We start from the raw sequence: 20740 nt of genomic DNA on the forward strand, positions 1-20740 counted from the left end.
CAGAGTCAGATTATTCAAAGTATTTCCGGAATATTTAATGTATTTGGCAGGTATGTTTTTGGGGTATGGGTGCAGCCTGCAGGGATATTAAAGATCCATTACGGGACAAGACACAAACACTCTTCTCACTTTAAGTTTATTACTATCCTAAATATCAAATAAATATGACAAAATATGAAATAGATACGTTTTGTATTTAATACACAAGAATATACAACATCTGAGAAAATAGATATGATAAAGTTAGTGCAGGAAAAAATATAATTCTGTCATGAAGCATAGCAATAGGCTATACATAATCAAATTACCCATATTAGGGCCCAATTCTAACTTGCATGCCCATAAATCGCATTTTCTCATGCATTAGTGTAAATGGGAGAGTTGTGCCAAAATGCAGTGACACATGGATATCAAGTTAGAATTTGAATCTCTACTTATCTAATGAACCTCTAGTGCTTTTCAACCTCGTTATGATAACTACTACAGATTTATATCACAGTTTCCTGTAGAAATGAAGATAGCTCAAGTTACTGTCCCCTCCAACATAACCAGGGGGTGACTATTAAATAAGGTACTGATCTACAGTTCATCAGCAGTGTACTTTGTGGAACCCTTTCCATCCAAACTATACAATGTTATAGCTTGCAACATCTATGACCTATCGATTTTGAAATCTACAGTATCTTCCTACCTTGTATGAAATGAATTGGGGTACCACATTTTTATGAACGGACACCACAGTCTTAGCTTTGGTGGAAATAAAGCTTTTTGGCCTCAGTGGGTCATCAGATCTGCAACATGCTACAGGAATCCCTGTTACGTGTCTTTATGACACATCAGAGTATCTGTATCAGGTCTGGCTCTGGGCGCCCTCGGTGACGGAAGTGACTTCAAGGGTTTCCGGCATTCAGTCTGGTGATATTGTCTTATCTCACCTTCCCAAACTGGACAGAGTGATGTTATGGTTTGAAAATGATGCCCTGTGTCAACTCAATGGTCGGATTACAGGGCTGAAGAGGGTCGTATTCTGCGAAGACGTGGCACACATTCTCCATACCCGCTTCAGTGCCTTTTGCCACTATACCAAATATCCTGGAGGGGGGGGAAATAATCAAAGTTGGATATTTGCCGACATTGTTGTTAGCTTTCCTTCACAAAATCATACCTATTATAATATGGGCATATGCATGCTGAAGCGATCTAATAATGAAGAACATTACCTTGCTGGTTTGGAACTCTTGTGCCACCTGTGAAGATAAAAGGGGTAAATTAGAGATTTAAACTATGTTTAAAAATGGATAGGGATACAGTCCATTCAAGTGGACTTCATTTCTGATTTGTAGGCCCAGAGTTTTTCCTGACCACATGACCTTACCAGGAAAAACCCAGGGCCCTTAAAAACAAGCTTTTGAAAGAATCAACTCACAGTCTCTTGTCTGGATCTTCACCACTGTAGCTGAGCAGGTGTGCAGGGTAATGACGTCTGAAGAAGAGTCTAATGGGAACACACACATTCATCAGGTTTCACTTAATCAAGAAAGGTCTTAGAAGTCATTACCATAATTCGATAATTGTTGAATGCTCAAAAGAAAATGTAATTCAGAAAATATATGTTTCTTACTTTCTCTGGATGTCTGTCAAAGTGACACCTTTGGGTGACACCTTCAGGTTGACTATGGTGGGTGTGATGGTGCCCTGGTCCATCATGAAGGTGGAGGACACAGCCTTTTGTACAGCGCATGGCCCTGTCAACATCTCAGTGGGGATTGCACTCAGGTAGAGGAAATTGCAAGCTAGGGAGAAGACAAGGAAGATAATTCATTAATTTGAGAGAAGAGAAACCAGTGTGATGCTTTTTTATCACAGCTGTCTACTGCGGCATGTAGGACAGGAGGACAACCACTACAGTGCACTGCAGATTTCGACACTTACCAGTCATTTCTGGTAAATATTATAGGAGTCCAAATGCTGTGTGCAATCTAGCCTACTGTGACTGTTTATAATGTAGCATAAATTATTTAATGCAAAATGTTGCAACATTGTATAAAATCTGTCCACGTTAAGCAGATTCTTAATTAATAAGCAGGTGTTGAGTTTTTGTATGAGAGGCAATGAGAGTGTTGAATTTAGTCAAGATAAACATGAATAGCTATTTTGATACTTGAGGCTTATTTGATCAAATATAATGTAACGACCCTGGATTTATAAGCGCGGAAATCGAGACGAGAATGCTTTTGCGGCACAGTCGATAGCGCGCCGGACCTCGGGCTCAAAGGTCGAGGGTTCGAGACCTGCTCCCTGCCTGTTTCATTACATTGGTGTCAGAAGTGGGATCGGACCTTGCATCTACGACAGTGCGTGTGCTTGGCCGGTGAGCGCGTAAGACGTAGAGTCGCAAACTAGCGCGAGGACGCGCTCTTTGAAAGGAGGGAGTAGTGTAACGAGCATGCTTTTGCTGCACAGTCGATAGCTCGCCGGACCTCGGGCTCAAAGGTCGAGGGTTCGAGACCTGTTTAGGTTGTTACGAGTGTACTGATTTAAGTGTGATTCACGTGACATCCTGGCAACTTTGAGAACACTTTATAGAGTTGTCCCTGTTGAAATTCGAGACGGTCTATGCATATTGAGGCGAGCATAGAATCTCACTCTCCATTAAACACAGGCAGTTGACGTCAATACCCCTCATCGAGTATTCAAAATAGTTTTTAAATAACTAAGTGTATCCACCAATCCAAATAGAGGATTAGGTGGGAACTTGACAGCACGCCATTCCGCTCTGTGGACAACGAATCCATTGTTGAGCAGTAGACATAGGTATTTCGTCAATATCGTGCTTCTACACCTGCTTTGCTTGCTGTTTGGGGTTTTAGGCTGGGTTTCTGTACAGCACTTTGAGATATCAGGTGATGTAAGAAGGGCTTTATAAATAACTGTGATGATATCCACATTTCTGGCTGTATCAAGCATACTGCGATGATCCAGAGTCGCGAGAGTTCAGGTGGTCATCTCACCTGTGAGCTTTCTTGGCATGCACGGCTTGGGAATCCCTAAAAACATGCTACTTCGATTCAAGTGACTTTTTAGAAATCATTTTCGTTTTCTAACCCTTAACCTTCTGCTTAAATTATCCTAACCTACTACACCAAAGTTGGGGCTGTATCTTAGGGAATCTGCATGGTTTACCTGAAGATGCCTTTCGCTAACATTGTAAACATTTAAATATGTTCCTACAGTATATTACGGGGGAAATAACTTAGTTGAACTGTAACAAGTTCAAGATAACCAATGCAGAAATGTTTACCCTATATGGAAAAAGATTGCAGTATGCTGCAATTATTTCTTCCAAAACACCACAGTCAACTGCATTTACTGTTTTACTGCAGTTTCAAAACTGCAATATTTTTTTGTAAGGGCCATTTTGCCCAGGTAATCCATTAATAACAGATAATTAGCTAATATTACAATAAAACGCTGGCTACTATAGCTAGCTAGCTTGGACTATTTCTTTAGCCAGTCACCATTAAGGCCTATTATTCTGTCTTTAGAGACAGAATAATATAAAACTACCTAGCTGATTGGCAAATTGATACCACAACTAGATAACCTAATGATGAATGTTGGGGGCACAATTCTCACCAGTCTTTGTCTTGTCTTCTGGTGCTGACCTGTCAGTTGTTCCCTCCTGTCCTTTATTCAGATCTGTAGACCAAACAGATACTATTGAATTGCCTGGTTTAGAAATAAAAAGGTTGCCTTATATGTGGAATATGCAATTATTCAGATCATCATACAATTTATGTAAACATCTGTGGCTTATTGCCTAGGCAATAGGCTATTTGTTAAATGATGATATCATACCATGTGACTGGAGCAGAAGTTTGCAGGGTAGGGCATATGCAGTGATGGTGTGTTGGAAGACCAGGGCAGACAGACTACCTGCAAGGGGATTTAAAAAACAGTCCAGTTGTTTTAACTAAAAGTGGTTGAATATACAAATCAAATGATAAATTATTAATGTTGTTTCAAGGAATGGCCACAAGAGGGCATGGGTGATCTTTCTGAGTCATGGTATTACATCCATGCATCAGAGTAGCCTTGATGACCCAAGGCAACAACAAAGCAACCTCAACATCACAAATGTGTTTGAGAAATACATAGATTATCACAATCAGACTCAACTTTGTTTTTTGTTTTTCTATAGTGTGATTGTTTGAGTTGCGGTACAGCCAATATAAATCTGATCTACTTTCTTTCTTACAGGACATAGGATAGAAGCCCACATCTCTCAAAGCCCTGAAAAGCAAACAGCTCCATCCTTCTGCCTCCCAATTTTCAGGACACCGACCAGACATAGCTGACTCAAGTCTTGTGATTCATGCTTCTCCTAAACCAGGGTGTGGGCCTTTTGTCAAGATTGACAGATTGTTCATTCATGGTAAACAAAGAAGTATGGGATTGATAGATTGTTACACTATGAATAAACAAAGTTGACGTAGCCTACTTCTTACCAAAGTATGGTTCCTGTGAGGAGCCCTTGATACGGACGCCCTTGGCCGACGATTCAATGAGAAAGTGCCTCACGAGCTCTGAGCTGCCTTCCGCTACAATAAAGAAGCCAAGAGTCAGGAAAAGAGACAAGGCAGATATGCAGTATAGTATTTACTGTACATGAATCTGATATGAGATATGACATAACATACGGACAGATGCCTTTGATTCTACTGTGACTGGTATTGTTGATGATGTGGTGTTGTGATAATAGTATAATATTGATAATAGTTACTGTTGATATAAGAAGCCAGGATTTAAACACCATAATAACATTCTGGTAATGAAATGCTATGGAGTGTTTGCACTGCCACAGAGGTAGATATTATGAGTAATGAGCAGCCTCCGGTTGCACCACAGATTTCAGGATAAACACAGACAGACATGCCCACTCAAGTCAGCAGCAGAGAGAGTTAGGTAAGTCCTATCAGGTCTTTTCAAGACACATTGGTATTGATCGTGTGCTTTAGTTGTGTATACTCTGTTTATAGGACTGTGTAATGTGGTGTGTGTGTGTGTGTGGTTATTCTGAGCAGCAGTGTTGAATGAGGAGAAAGACTTCAGGATTGTTTACCTGGTTGGCCAGTAGGGGATATATTGATGGGCACCTGGTCCACCTTCATAGCCAGCCCGAAGGAGCCTCTGAAGGACGTGCTGTCTCTCACCACGAAGGTCCCCGGCTCCTTATCTATCACTATGGCCTCAGCTACAATCACACAGGTACCACAGATACAGATCAGACAGTGCAGGGGTATGACAGTGCAGGGGTATCCCCATAGAGTCACCATTGTTTGTCACTGTTGTAGACCGAGTATTAATAAAATCAATCATTTTAGTCTAAGATAAGTTTTGGTTTTCTATTTAAACATACATTTGCTTTGCATCTTTAACTTAAAATAGGACATCAAATGCAACAACGTACATACAGTTGTGGCCAAATTTATTGGCTCTCCATTTCTTCCCAAAATGCTTACCCTGAACTCTGTTGATGTGTGGGCGGAACCAGAACTGAGAAGTGTCCATGACAAACTTCATCGAGTGCTGATTGCCTTGGAAAGCTAAGGGACCATGAAAATAAAATGCACATTATTTTATTATTGAATACGCACAAACCTTTTCCCAGCAGAGGGCACTGGACAGAGATTTTAGATTTTAAACAGATTGGCGAGGATCATCATCATCAGGACTCACAGTGAGAGGGAGATGGCGAGGATGGCCTGGAGCTGGGCCTCTGCTTGATCTTTACGTCTGGGACCATTGCCTCTGGAGGTGACTGGGGGCTGAGCTCCCGCTCTGGGGCTCCGTTGACCAACACCACAGGGATGTCTGTCAGTGAACCGGCCAGGGAGGCAGGGCTGCTGTGAGGGCTGCTGTGGATCCCCTGGAAGTGGCCGAGTGCTGATGGGCCGGTCGGCAAAGGCTTGTTGGTGAACGGCCTGGTCGAGGACCTGGACACGTCGCTGAAGGAGCTGGATGTGCGGTAGAGGAGGAGAGACTCGGGGCTGTCGCCTTCACTGTCACTGAGCAATGACTGATAGCTGTGGAAGAGAGATGAGTTGAAGAGAAGATGTTTACGACACAAGTGTCAAGCTGTGACAACACCAGTTAGTGCTGCTCTATGGAGTCAAGACTGGTCTAACTTGCCATTATCTTTGCATAAAACTAAGATATTAAAGTAATTTCCAGAAGCATGTATTAACAGAGTGTGAAGGGGTCTGACCTGCCCATCATGTAACTGGTTTCTGAGCCGGGCGACGTGGAGAGCATCGAGGCGGCACTGTTCCTGTGAGAGTGTGACATGCGCAGGGTAACCGGGGATGAACACATGCCCACATCGCCTCCCTGCGTCGAGGGCAGCCGCCGGCGGACGACACTTCCACACGGCAGTGGGGGGCGAGAGGAGGCATCAGAGAACACCAGGGAGCCTTGGGGGCTGCACCTGGAGCCAGAAGCAGAGGACAGTGGGATGGGAATGCTGCAGGAGGGGGAGACGGAGGTGGAGATGTTCCTTGGAGAACAGCCTCTGGGGACCAGCACACAGTTGGAGACGTCTTCATCTGGAGAGAAGTCATCTGGAGAGGAGGGAGAACGCCAGAGGAAGTTGGAGCAAATGGTGCTAAATATCGACTAGATAAAGGGAATGGAAAATCTAATAGGTCTATGCAATTTCTTATATCGTTAATGTTGTGTTATCTGAGAGGAGAGAGGAAGAACATCCAAGAGAAGCGTGAGAAAGGAATGTTCAGTGGCTTAACCAGTGAATGAACTGAACTTCCCTTTTCGGAAAGCAATAAGTCCCACAATTTGTGGGACTTGTTCTCCTTGTGTTTCTAACATACAGTCACTTACGAGAAGTGATCACACACATTTAAAATTGGAGGTCTTAAACGTTTCCTTCCCCATAATATGAATGAGAAGTGTTGAAATAGTCTTCTTATGATCAAAAATCATATCCATTGCGTGCCGTTACAGATAAAAATGTATTGCCTTTTTAAGACCCACATACTCTACAGTCAGAGCAGATTATGGAGACTCATTTAATCTCGTACGTGTACTCACTCATACATCCCATTCCTTTCCCTTCTATGGCTGTGTGTCTGTATTAGATGGGCGTGGCTTTATGTCAATGCTACACTGAGTATACCAACATTTAGAGTGCCTTCCTAATATTGAGTTGCACCCCCCTTTTGCCCACAGAACAGCCTTAATTCGTCGGGGCATGGACTACAAGGCATCGAACGCGTTCCACAGGGATGCTGGCCCATGTTGACTCCAATGCTTCCCACAGTTGTGTCAAGTTGGCTGGATGTCCTTTGGGTGGTGGACCATTCTTAACCAGTGACATCAATAAGGGATCATAGCTTTCATCTGGATTCACCTGGTCAGTCTATGTCACGGAAAGAGCAGGTGTTCATCATTTTTTGTATACTCAGTGTATACCACACAAGTGTTTTCCTGGGAGGCTAAAGACAGAAGGTTGAAATTCCTCCAAATCATGCAGGCTTTTACTTGTTCAAATGAGTCCCAACCCTCCCTTTTCAAATACATCAAGCAAACACTGCGTTCCTGCTGTGAGGGTGAGAATGCAGTACTTTGCCATGGAGAATTTCCCCGGATAAGTTTGAACTTGTCCCCCCCAAAATTCTGTCTGACTGTATGATCTACCCGCCTGTCAGTAACGGCGGGAACCTATTGAAATAGATGAGTCTGTTGCCCCATGCCACTGAGGTGAGGTGTCCTGTGGTCAGGGTGAGTGAGACAGGCGGGCCACTGTTATGTAGTGACGAGAGTTAACGTGGATCAGTGACAGGTACTAAGGGGGAGATCCATTGATGAGTAGGTAGTACCAGTAACTATATCCATCACAATTACTGTAACCTCATTCAGTACATCCCACGCCATTTGTTCTTTGGTTGTTTAAGAATGAATACTTCTATATATGGAATTGTGCTCACTTCTGTTTTTCAGTTGTTCAGACAGTGACTGTTAAAGGTTGACTGTATTTAAAGCACCACTGTGTGTCTGCCTCAGATGTTCTGGGTGTGGTGTGTTTTTTTGTCTGGGCAGTAACCCCAGACAAATGTACTCTATTTTGTAACATTAAACTGATGTGAAATTATGGGTGGATTTTTGCATAGCCCCGGGCCATGGGCACATGAATGGGGCACAATGGAAGTTGCTATTCAAGGTTCTCAGGCTTGGTCTCCAGCCAACGTAACTGCAGATGTTTCTAGCCATGTTTTACGACGGAAAAGTACCCTAGGTCTAAACTCCTTCATTGACTAAGTTTGACATTTTTCTATGTTCAAAACTGTTGAATTGAATGACCGAAAGTAATTCAGTAGGCGTAGGCCTCCTGCCAGGTCTACATAGAAATATCAATACATTTAAAAAATGTAGATAAACTACAGTTGAAATAAAGCATGTGAGCTTGTACTGAAATTTAAATAAATAGGCCTATATTACAGCATATGAATCAATATTGGGCTTTATATGCCCTCTCACTCATTGTCCTACCTGTGTGGAGGCTGCTGGACTGGGACCTCTTGTTGAAGTGGATGGGCTCAAACGTGGGGTCCAGTTCCAGAATGAGCTGGTTCAAGTTATTTAGTGAGATGTCCAGGTCATCCTGTTCACTGCAACTCCCGTTGGGGTCCATCATGGCGCTCGGACTGCACCCCAGAGCCGCCTCATGAGCGGAGTCCAGGCAGGTACTCTGACCCACCCTCAGAATGTGATTGGGTATTATGTGGGACATGGCTCCAGCTATAGGCATCACGTAAATCTCTGAAACAGACACACCAGTAGGATTAACTCACTCTAATACATCTACTGCTGTAAATATCGCTCTTAGTATAGCTTGTGTAAATTAATCCGATGCATATACAGTACCAGTCAAAAGTTTGGACACACCTACTCATTCAAGGGTTTTTCTTTATTTTTTTACTATTTTCTACATTGTAGAGTAATAGTGAAGACATCAAAACTATGAAATAACACACATAGAATCATGTAGTAACCAATAACATGTCAAATGTATTTTATATTTTACTTTCTTCAAAGTAGCCACCCTTTTCTTTGATGACAGCTTTGCACACTTGGCATTCTCTCAACCAGCTTCAGCTGGAATGCTTTTCCTACAGTCTTGAAGGAGTTCCCACATATGCTGAGCACTTCTTGGCTGCTTTTCCTTCACTCTGCGGTCCAACTCATCCCAAACCATCTCAATTGGCCCAAGCAAGTCTCTTCTTCTTATTGATGTTCTTTAGTAGTGGGTTCTTTGCAGCAATTGAATCATGAAGGCATGATTCACGCAGTCTCCTCTGAACAGTTGATGTTGAGATGTGTCTGTTACTTTAACCCTTTGAAACATTTATTTGGGCTGCAATCTGAGGTGCAGTTATGTCTAATGAACTTATCCTCTGCAGCAGAGCAAAATATGGGTCTTCCTTTCCCGTGGCAGTCCTCCTGAGAGCCAGTTTCATCATAGTGCTTGATGGGTTTTGCAGCTGCAATTGAAGAAACTTTCAAAGTTTTTCAAATGTTCCGCATTGACTGACCTTCATGTCTTAAAGTAATGATGGACTGTCGTTTCTCTTTGCTTATTTGAGCTGTTCTTGCCATAATATGGATTTGGTCTTTTACCAAATAGGGCTATCTTCTGTATACACCCCTACCTTGTCACAACACAACTGATTGGTTCAAACGCATTAAGAAGGAAAGAAATTCCACAAATTAACTTTTAACAAGGCACACCTGTTAATTGAAATGCATTCCAGGTGACTACCTCATGAAGCTGGTTGATAGAATGCCAAGAGTGTGCAAGGCTGTCATCAAGGCAAACGGTGGCTACTAATAAAAATATATTTGGATTTGTTTAACACTGTTTTTGGTTTCATGTGTTATTTCATAGTTTTGATGTCTTCACTATTGTTCTACAATGTAGAAAATAGTACCAATAAAGCAACCCCTGGAATGAGTAGGTGTGTCCAAACTTTTGACTGGTACTGTACATATAGATTGAATTTGGATTACTGTAACAGCGCTTTTTGAGTTGTTATTTGGATTCGTTCCCACGTCCCATATTAAACTTTGATTTGATTATAGGTGATTATAGGTGAGATCACTAACATTGGTGTGTCAATGGGATGAATGGAGGTTATTACACTGTGTCCAAACTGACCTAAATACCCTACACTTAACCATTGCTACTGTACAAGTTATATTTACACTTTGCTAAAATGTACATGTATGTATACAAATCTCCATTACAGATAAAAAAATGTTTAGTTTCCCACCCGGGACAATTTATTAAAACTGTCTTGTTGTAAGGAACGTAATTTCAACCAGAGTTCCCTACTAAGAAAAAGCTGTCAGTTAAATGACATTGCAATTCAACAGAACCCAAGTAGAAGGCTCAGTGCTAAAAGTTCAGATATTGTAGATGATTTACTCGTTCGTTTTATGATTCACATCATATTGCTTTTTCATTGGATTCACACACATTGTTATCGTGACACAATGTTATCTTGAGTGAATTAAGTTGAAATATCACTCTTCCACATTGTGTGAACTCCACCCAGCCTTTCCCAGTCTCAATAGACCTGCAGCTGTCCCGTGAACTATATGAACCTTCCACAAACTTTCATTGTATTGTTGATAGTATTGTCAACAAAGGTCAACTCTTTGTGAAGAAGAGTGAAAGGAGCGGCATCTAAATATGAGTAATATTTAATTATATGAGACCTGTTTACTGTTGGCTTAACAGCTACTGGCGATTAACAAATACTCATATCCTTCTCTTCAGGTTTTCTGTCTACCAGTTGCTTACCAATACTGTGGTTAACTTTACAGCACCACACATGCAAAAGTACAGGTAAGGGCCATAGTAATTTTGAAAGTTACATATTTGACCTAGAAGTATGACGCAATCTCTTGAGAAAGTGATAGTTGAGGGGATAAAGGAAGCAGTCAGAGGAAGGGTGTGGAGTGTGTAAGAGGGAGAAGGACTCTACCCCCTCGTCTCAGACAGGGCAAGGCTCCCAGTGAGTCACAGGGCCAGAGGGAGTCGCCATGACAACACAACCCTTGTTGTCCCCCCAACACTTCCATTGCTGATACAGCAATCAGAGACCATACATTTTCTATCCTGATTTACCACGGGTATTTACAGCAATCAGAGACCATACATTTTCTATCCTGATTTACCACGGGTATTTACAGCAATCAGAGACCATACATTTTCTATCCTGATTTACCACGGGTATTTACAGCAATCAGAGACCATACATTTTCTATCCTGATTTACCACGGGTATTTACAGCAATCAGAGACCATACATTTTCTATCCTGATTTACCACGGGTATTTACAGCAATCAGAGACCATACATTTTCTATCCTGATTTACCACGGGTATTTACAGCAATCAAAAGATGTGCAGATTGTTACTTCTAAGAACTGCTTCCTATTTTATTTTTTATTTATCCTTTATTTAACTATGCAAATCAGTTAAGAACAAATTCTTATTTACAATGACGGGCTACCCCAGCCAAACCCTTCCCTAACCCGGACGATGCTGGTCCAAATGTGCGCTCGGGAGGCCCTATAAAGACCCCCTTTAGTGTTGCTGTAGTGTACAGTAGCCTACTATTTCCACATTCCAGACAGAGTGAAGAAAGTTGATGCCTGAGGCTCACTGTTATGTGACACACTTCAACATCGTTCTATCAGCCTTGGGGGCAAAACATACTGTAGTTGCAGTAGCATGAGGTTGTAGCATTAGATTGCGACCCTGCGAAGGACGTCCAATCTCTATGTGCAGGTAGCGTGTGCATGAGGTCCTGACCCACCTTCACCACAATATACTTATGGGAATAATAGATATGTCTATTACAGAAAAATCACAACCCTAACATTTGGAAAGACACAATTATCTATCCTTGATGAATATAGTACTAATGTTTTATGATACTTGTTTGCATAAATCTATTTTTTTCTCCAAAGTGTAACAGCAGAAGTATAAGTAAACATAGTATACATATTCTAATTAAATGCATTCTTAATCTACCTCCGTCACGTATGAGATTCTGGATACTGAAATATAGTTGAGGTATCTTACCTTTTTGTTGTTGTCTTGTCCTCAATGTGTAAGGAAAGGGGTTGTCTATATCCCTGAGGTTTCAAAGTAAATTAATCCAAGAGTAGAATGCTTTTATTGATAGCTCCCAACTCCTCCTACTGTCATCCAGTCAGCCGACTGTTTCACACGCCCTTGCTTGCAGCTCTAATATTCTGGGTTAGGTCTGATGATGTCATCAGTTGTAGGATATTAATTTGAGGCAGAAACAGGAATTATTAATTATCACGAGGAATATAATTCGTGGAGATTTTGAATTTTCTAAGTGGATTTTACAGAACTGTAACTAGAATGAGGGAAATTGAAAGGATGGGTAGTGTTCTAGAGAACACATTCGTGAAGAGGGCACGAGTATAACCCATGTCTTTTACTGGATTTTTTTGTGCAAATTTTGCACTGAGATACAGTAAATTGGACAACTTCCATAAGCTTTACATTTTATGTTGAAAGCCAATAAATGTTCTATAAAACTTACAATTGATCTCCATGTCTTTTAGCATCTGTAAAACAAAATGCTGTGGAATCAACAAAAGCTTATCTTATCACTATTACAGTTGTTAGAAAGGAGTATTAGGTAACTTTCAGAAAGGATGTAAAGGGATAACCCCTTTCTTACAAACAATAGCCTATTGTCATTTGCATTTCTGGGGAACCGAGTCAATTGCTTTTCTGGGGAACTGAACTCCCAAGGTTTGTATGTCTGACTTGTGCTAACCTCCTCTGTAACCCCCTAGTTTGAATGAAAACCATTTATTAACCATGCCGTGTGATGTTCTTTTTGTCCTGTGGAAGCCTTCAAGGTCACACTTTATTTGGATAGTCCATTTGTAGATGCTCTGCAGATGGTCACACTATCAACAAACTATCTTTTGATAAGCAACTGCTTGCTAAGATTACGGTTAAGGGTAGGTTTAAAAGAAAGGTTAGGTAAGGGTTAATGTTAGGGTAAGGGTTAAGGTCAGTAGATAGTTAGCTGAAATGTTACTGATAGTCCATCTGTAGATGCTCCACAGACTATGCAAATAAAGTGTTATGGGCTTCAAAGACCCATATTGAAGCAAGGTACTGTAAATTGGTTGAAATCTAACATGTCAAATAGCCTAGACGTAGGGTTCCCACATGAAATAATACTACAGTTTACTATGGAATACTACAGTACTTGCTATATAATTCTATAGTAGACTGCAGTATACTGTTAATCAGTTCAGTGACTGCCTAAATTCAACACACCTGGTCTTCCAGGTCAGTTAAACCAAAAACATGAAGTGCCTGTGGCCCTACAGGACCAGGGTTGTCTACCACTGCTGTAGAATACTATACCACACTGTAGAATCCCTCGATCATGTGTAGTACTTAATATAGAATGTTGTAGTATCTAGTAAATACTACAGTATTAACTGCAAAAGAAGCACTGTAGTAAATACTACAGCAATGTCAGTAAAAACACTACAGTCCACAAAAACACTACTTGTTTTACTATATTAAACACTGCAGTGTTTAATTTGCATATACCCTGCCCATTCCCCTCCCCTGTATCGCAATTTGTGCCACCCATAAGTGAGAAACATACATGCCAAGTATAGACCATATATTAATTTCCCTTCGGGTTATTGAAAAGAGCAGAAGCACCGAACTAGCTGTTCAGACCCCAGTCCTACCTACTTACAGGTTATGAAAAATGTGTTGTTTTAATATTTCTCCAGTAAGTTTCTTGAAGGAGAAAGCCTCCACTTCTATTTCAAAGATAGTAAAACAAAAACACCATGTCTGCAAAAACAGTAATATTACTGCAGTATAGTCTTCAAAAACACTACAGTAAATACTACAGTATACTAGTCTGCAGAAACACTACAGTAAAGTACAATACGCAGAAACACTGAATTAATTACTATAGTAGATACATTTTTTTTACTTCAGTATTTATACTATAGTTAACTGTAAATACTACAGTAAAGTATGCAAAAACACTGCAGTGAATACCACAAAAACACTACAGTATTTATACCATAGTATACTTTAGTCTTTTTTCAAGGTGAGTTGTTGAACAAGTGGTCAAATGAGACTAGAGCACACCTTTTTTAAATTCTTATTTATTTACTAGACTTCGGGAAATAAGACTCAAAACAACACAGAAATAATACAAAGACATTGAGTATTTACAGTGCTAGTCCTCCACTGGCAGCTCTATAACAGGAAAAAATGGAATGGTACAGACTTGATCTAAATCAATACCTATTGGCGACAAGTAAGCTGCCTGATAATTTAAGCATACATGTCCTTTAGACCTTTTCAGTGATCTATAGAACACTTACAAACAAACTACTTAAATATAGTCAGAAATAAACATAGGCTGTGTACAAGATCTTGTCCATGTCGAAAAGGCTGACAGATTAGGCAGCATTGGCAGCTTTAGGGGGAGAAAGTGGTTGTGGTCTCTGTTTCCATGGCGGCCGCTGAGCTCCTCTTGCCGCAGGTGTACTGGAAAAATCTCTCCTGGCTCATACAGCCCAGATCCTTCAGCAGCTTCAGGAGGTCGCGGCGGAACTTCACCCCGATGAGCGCGTACACAAAGGGGTTGAGGCAGCACCTCAGGAAAGCCAGGCACTGGGTGATGTCAGCGGCGTAGAGGAGGCTGTTGTCATAGAGGCAGTCCTTGCTGCCCCCCTTAGCCGCGTCGAGAGTGGTCAGCAGCAGTACCAGATTATAGGGCACCTGGCAGAGCAGGAAAACCGCCACCAAAGTGAAGATCACCTTGATGGCCTTGTTCTTCTCAAAGCTCCGGGCCTGGCACAGGGTCTTCACAATGGCGCCGTAACAAAAGGCCATGATTAGGAGCGGCAGAACGAACCCCAAGACCATCTGGCTCACCTGGATGGCCACGCGCACCTGGTCTGAGCCGGCGGTGTAGGGGGTGCAGGTCTTGTTGCTGATGTTGGTGTAGGACATCTCGGGCACAGAGAAGACCAGCGCCATCACCCAGATGACCACAGAGGTCACCTTGCTAATGAACACTGCCATGGAGCGGTGGCGGTGGGCAGAGACGGCCTTGGAGATGGCGAAGTACCTGTCGGAAAAATGACATAAAGTAGGCTTTATATAGCAGGCTCATATAATACTTTAGTGAACCATATACACATATTTACAGAGATAAAGCAGATGAGCCTATTCGGTCACAGCAGAGATAAGAGCAGATCAGCTTATTTGGTCACAGCAGAGATAAGAGCAGATCAGCTTATTTGGTCACAGCAGAGATAAGAGCAGATCAGCTTATTCGGTCACAGCAGAGATAAGAGCAGATCAGCTTATTTGGTCACAGCAGAGATAGGAGCAGATCAGCCTATTAGGTCACAGCAGAGATAGGAGCAGCCTATTAGGTCCCAGCAGAGATAGGAGCAGATCAGCCTATTAGGTCCCAGCAGAGATAGGAGCAGATCAGCCTATTAGGTCACAGCAGAGATAGGAGCAGATCAGCCTATTAGGTCCCAGCAGAGATAGGAGCAGATCAGCCTATTAGGTCCCAGCAGAGATAAGAGCAGATCAGCTTATTTGGTCACAGCAGAGATAGGAGCAGATCAGCCTATTAGGTCACAGCAGAGATAGGAGCAGCCTATTAGGTCCCAGCAGAGATAGGAGCAGATCAGCCTATTAGGTCCCAGCAGAGATAGGAGCAGATCAGCCTATTAGGTCACAGCAGAGATAGGAGCAGATCAGCCTATTAGGTCACAGCAGGACGCACACTGCAACATGTTTCGATCAGGCTTTTATTTAACCAGGTTAGTCTTTGAGAACGCTTTCTCATTTGCAGTAACGTACCTGTCCACGCTGATTGATGCGAGGAGGAACATGCCGCTGTAGAAGCTGACCTTATAGATGGTATGCATTGCCTTGCAGATGAACAGCCCCAGCACCCATTCCGTCATGGAGTTGGTCGCCCAGAAGGGCAGCGACACGACAAACAGCAGGTCGGCGACGGACAGGCTGAGCAGGAACACATCGGTCCCGGTCTTCAGCCGGTTGAAGTAGACGTAGGTACCGATCACCAGGATGTTACCGACCAGACCGAGGAAGCAGATGAGGGAGTAGAAAGTGGGCATGAACCAGGAGCGGAAGTGGCGGTTGGATTCCTTCTGGCATTGCTGGGTCCAATGATCATAATCCAAGTCAGTCTTGTCTGTGGGGTAATCAGTGTAATCAGTGATGAACTCTGTAGTCATTTTTTCACTCTGAGAGAAGCAAGTCTGAAAAAAAGACAATGGGACATACTGTAAATCAGGATAATTGATGATTGACTGGTGTAATCATACGCCTTGAATTCTAATCAAATGTCATTCAAATAGATTAGTGTTCAGATTCAGGGAACTGGGTCCAAAATAAAGCAGACACAATGTACAGATGAGTATACCACTTCCTGAAAGGAAGATGTGCTATACAGTATGCTCTCGAATGAAAGACTGTGGTTAGTACCAGTGTAGTGTTTGTGCGTTTCTGTGGGTAGATTGTGTTAGAGTTATGAAGATATCAGTTAATTGATTGTCTAAAAGAATTATATCAAAAGACTATTAATACTTCATACAAATTATATTGTATGATATGGTATACTGAAGACTGTTCATACATGGTTCTTACCTCAAAGTAGGTCCAGATCAGCAGAGCTGGTACTAAGATTTGTGTATCTGAAAATCAGATAAGGTGTGGTTAAAGCTCTAGAGTATCAGTTGATCGATAAATAGACTATGTTAGTTGACTACAGTGCCTTGCAAAAGTATTTATCCCCCATGGCATTTTTCCTATTTTGTTGCATTACAACCTGTACTTTAAATAGATTTTTATTTGTATTTCATGTAATGGACATACACAGAATAGTCCAAATTGGTGAAGTGAAATTTTAAAAAATTACTTGTTTCAAAAAAAAAAAAAAAAAATGGAAAAGTGTTGCATGCAAATGTATTCACCCCCTTTGCTATGAAGCCCCTAAAAAGGTCTGGTGCAACCAATTACCTTCAGAAGTCACATAGTTAGTTAAATAAAGTCCACTTGTGTGTAATCTGTGTCACATGATCTGTCACATGATCTCAGCATATATATATACACCTATTCTGAAAGGCCCCAGAGTCTGCAACACCAGAAAGCAAGGAGCACTACCAAGCGGCACCACGAAGACCAAGGAGCTCGCCAAACAAGTCAGGGACAAAGTTGTGGAGAAGTACAGATCAAGGTTGAAGGAGCTGGAGTAGTTTTGCTTTGAATAATGGGCAAAAATCCCAGTGGCTAGATGTGCCAAGCTTATAGAGACATACCCCAAGGAACTTGCAGCTGTAATTGTTGCAAAAGGTGGCTCTACAAACTATTGACTTTGGGGGGATGAATAGTATTGCACGCTGAAGTTTTCAGTTTGTCTTATTTCTTGGTCGTTTCAAAACAAAAAAATATTTTGCATCTTCAAAGTGGTAGGCATGTTTAAATCAAATGATAGAAACACCCAAAACATCTATTTTTAATTCCAGGTTGTAATGTTACGAAATAGGAACAATGTGAAGGTGGTAAATACTATGGCAAGCCACTGTATAAGAACAACCTTTGGAAAGAGTTCAAGACACGTCACTTTTGATGATGCGTAGGAGTTGATGTCCCTTGTTATTAGCATAAATTGTTTTTCTAAGTGTCAATAATACATTTGAGTTGTCTCAACTGTTCGGTATTTAGCTTGTACTGCAGGGTTCCCCAATAAGTGGCCAATAGGCCAAATTCATCCCACAGGTGATTTTATTTGGCCCCCCAAATGTTCTGAGCATAGTGTTTGTTGTTGGACATAAATCACTAGAAAATCACCAGGAAATCAGCTCAAAGTGTTTGGGATTTCTGCAATGAATTTGCAGTGTGCAAATCTTTTATAACTATGTTCTGGACCTGTGACCATTCACCCAAAGAACAATATTCACACGTATTAATGTAATTGAGGAGCCCTGTTGTCCAGTGTGCAACAAAGACATAGCAAGGACATCTGGTGGTAACAGAAGGGGATGCACCAACCCAAATATGAAAAGCATTATAAATATCATTTTTCTAAAGAGGCAAAAAGAAACAAACAAACAAAAAATACGATCAAAAATACCCCTTTGGCACGTCCCCCTGAGGCCCATCTGCTAGCCTGCTATCCCGGCCTGCTAGCTGAACATTGTTAATGTTAACATTAGAAGCCTCCTCCCTAAATGTGTTTTATGCACTGCTTCAGCACATTCCGCCAACCTGGATGTCCTACCCGTGTCTGAATCATGGCTTAGGAAAGCATGGGAATGAGAGTCCCTAACTATTTTTTTTCTGATAAGATAGAACTGCCAAAGGGGCAGAGATGCAATCTACTGCAGAGAAAGCCTGCAGAGTTCTGTCATGCTATCCAGGTCTGTGCCAAAACAATTCTAGCTTCTACTTTTAAAAATCCATCTTTCCAGACACAAGTGTCTCACCATTGCCGCTTGTTATAGGCCCCCATCTGTCTTCAGAGTTTGTACTGTTAGGTGACCTAAACTGGGACAAGTTTAACACCCCGGCCATCCTACAATCTAAGCTAGATGCCCTCAATCTCACACAAATTATCAAGGAACCTACCAGTTACAACCCTAAATCCGTAACCATGGGCACCCTCTTAGATATCATCCTGACAGACTTGCCCTCTAAATACACCTCTGCTGTCTTCAAACAGGATCTCAGCGATCACTGCCTCACTGCCTGTGTGCGTAATGGGTCCGCGGTCAAACGACCTCCACTCATCCCTGTCAAACGCTCCCTAAAACACTTCAGCGAGCAGGCCTTTCTAAATCAACCTGGCCCGGGTATCCTGGAAGGATATTGACCTCATCCCGGCAGTAGAGGATGCCTGGTTGCTCTTCAAAAGTGCTTTCCTCTCCATCTTAAATAAGCATGCTCCATTCAAAAAATGTAGAACTAAGAACAGATATAGGCCTTGGTTCACCCCAGACTTTGACTGCCCTTGACCAGTACAAAAACATCCTGTGATGTTCTGCATTAGCATCGAATAGCCCCTGCGATATGCAACTTTTCAGGGAAGTCAGGAACCAATATACTCAGTCAGTCAGGAAAGCTAAGGCTAGCTTTTTCAAACAGAAATTTGCTTCCTGTAGCACTAATTCCAAATAGTTTTGGGACCCTGTAAAGTCCATGGAGAATAAGAGCACCTCCTCCCAGCTGCCCACTGCACTGAGGATAGGAAACACTGTCACCACTGATAAATCTATGATAATCGATCATTTCAATAAGCATTTTTCCACGGCTGGCCATGCTTTCCACCTGGTTACCACTACCCCGACCATCATCTTAGCACCCCCTGCAGCAACTGGAAGTGACACAACTGAAAGCCAAAACTTACTTTGGCCGCCTTTCCTTCCAGTTCTCTGCTGCCAATGACTGGAACGAATTGCTAAAATCTCTGAAGCTGGAGTCTTATATCGCCCTCTCTAACTTTATGCATCAGCTGTCAGAGCAGCTTACCGATCACTGTACCTGTACACAGCCAATCTGTAAATAGCACATCAAACTACCTCATCCCCTTATTATTACTTACCCTCTTGCTCTTTTGCACCCCGGTATTTCTACTTGCACAACATCATCTGCACATCTATCACTTCAGTGTTAATGCTAAATTGTAATTATTTCGCCTCTATGGCCTATTTATTGCCTACCTCCATTTGCACACACACACTACTGTGTTATTGACTGTACGTTTGTTTATGTCTAACTCTGTGTTGTTTTTGCCGCACTGTTTTGCTTTATCTTGGCCAGGTCGCAGGTGTAAATGAGAACTTGTTCTCAACTGGCCTTCCTGGTTAAATAAAGGTGAAATAAAAAATATATATATAAAAGAAATCTCATGATCAGAAAACTGGAAATTCTCAATCTGTCAAAACAGAAGTGACTCGGTTACAAAACATATCATGAGTGAACTGGGGCTGTACCTGCAACCATCTCAGTCTTACAAACCTGGTTCCAGTTTCAGTATTTCTATACTCAATTGATTTGAAACACTTAAAAAGTGAATTAACACTCTCCCTAAACATTAATTAAACAAGGGCAGCAGATGTCAGCGATTCACAGATATTATGTTAATAAGAAGTAGAAGCTCAATTTAATGATCACAGCCTACTGTAGCTATACAGCTGTATGGCTTGTTATCAGCCTTTCCATCTTAGCACCCTACATCACATACACTATGTTCACCTAACGGAAGCACATTTACTATTTTCGTATTTTATTGTCTACATGCATGCAGCAATTGACTGGACACACTGTTTTGCTAAACCTGCCCCACAGTAGAGCTAATATCCTATGAATAATCAACTATTTAAGAGGTTCAAATCACTTTTCCACAGTTATGAAATTGTATGAAACATTGAATGATGTTCTCACCTTTGACAGCGGTCATGTTGATTGAGAGTTACTACTGCGCTTTCGTTCAGTACACAAGTTGTGAAAGTAGAGAGACAGCCCGCAAGTCTAGATGAGGCTGTGTGAGGCGCTAGTTTCTCCTTTGAACTATACAA

At 41.7% G+C, this 20740-nt stretch overlaps 2 protein-coding genes across 2 annotated transcripts; both read right to left on the reverse strand.

Moving 5' to 3' along the window:
* Positions 1 to 119: 119 nt before the first annotated feature.
* LOC115142536 (tensin-4-like) lies at positions 120 to 12296 on the reverse strand. The gene is made up of 13 exons (XM_029682075.1): positions 12168 to 12296; positions 8566 to 8835; positions 6269 to 6620; positions 5740 to 6086; positions 5523 to 5606; positions 5123 to 5254; positions 4509 to 4601; positions 3859 to 3936; positions 3637 to 3699; positions 1622 to 1793; positions 1427 to 1495; positions 1221 to 1247; positions 120 to 1092 (listed from the first exon to the last, which is right to left on the reverse strand). Exons 2-13 carry the CDS (start codon positions 8822 to 8824, stop codon positions 960 to 962), a joined length of 1809 nt encoding a protein of 602 aa, XP_029537935.1. The 5' UTR covers positions 8825 to 8835; positions 12168 to 12296; the 3' UTR covers positions 120 to 959.
* A 1961-nt stretch (positions 12297 to 14257) lies between these two features.
* Positions 14258 to 20740, reverse strand: LOC115142549 (C-C chemokine receptor type 7-like). The gene is made up of 4 exons (XM_029682090.2): positions 20607 to 20740; positions 16812 to 16858; positions 15999 to 16423; positions 14258 to 15249 (listed from the first exon to the last, which is right to left on the reverse strand). Exons 1-4 carry the CDS (start codon positions 20620 to 20622, stop codon positions 14595 to 14597), a joined length of 1143 nt encoding a protein of 380 aa, XP_029537950.1. The 5' UTR covers positions 20623 to 20740; the 3' UTR covers positions 14258 to 14594.

The sequence above is a fragment of the Oncorhynchus nerka genome, linkage group LG15 (assembly GCF_034236695.1).
Source record: "Oncorhynchus nerka isolate Pitt River linkage group LG15, Oner_Uvic_2.0, whole genome shotgun sequence".
NCBI lineage: Eukaryota > Metazoa > Chordata > Actinopteri > Salmoniformes > Salmonidae > Oncorhynchus > Oncorhynchus nerka.

Excerpts from the sequence above, each read along its gene's own strand:
- LOC115142536 (XM_029682075.1), bottom strand. The coding sequence starts at position 8,824 with ATGCCTATAGCTGGAGCCATGTCCCACATAATACCCAATCACATTCTG. Across the intron at positions 5,607-5,739 it reads CTCGCCATCTCCCTCTCACT|CTTTCCAAGGCAATCAGCAC; the intron begins GTGAGTCCTGAT and ends ATGGTCCCTTAG. Across the intron at positions 1,794-3,636 it reads AGAAGACAAGACAAAGACTG|CTTGCAATTTCCTCTACCTG; the intron begins GTGAGAATTGTG and ends TCTTCTCCCTAG.
- LOC115142549 (XM_029682090.2), bottom strand. Across the intron at positions 16,424-16,811 it reads TGATCTGGACCTACTTTGAG|ACTTGCTTCTCTCAGAGTGA; the intron begins GTAAGAACCATG and ends TCTTTTTTTCAG. Across the intron at positions 15,250-15,998 it reads GCATCAATCAGCGTGGACAG|GTACTTCGCCATCTCCAAGG; the intron begins GTACGTTACTGC and ends TTTTTCCGACAG.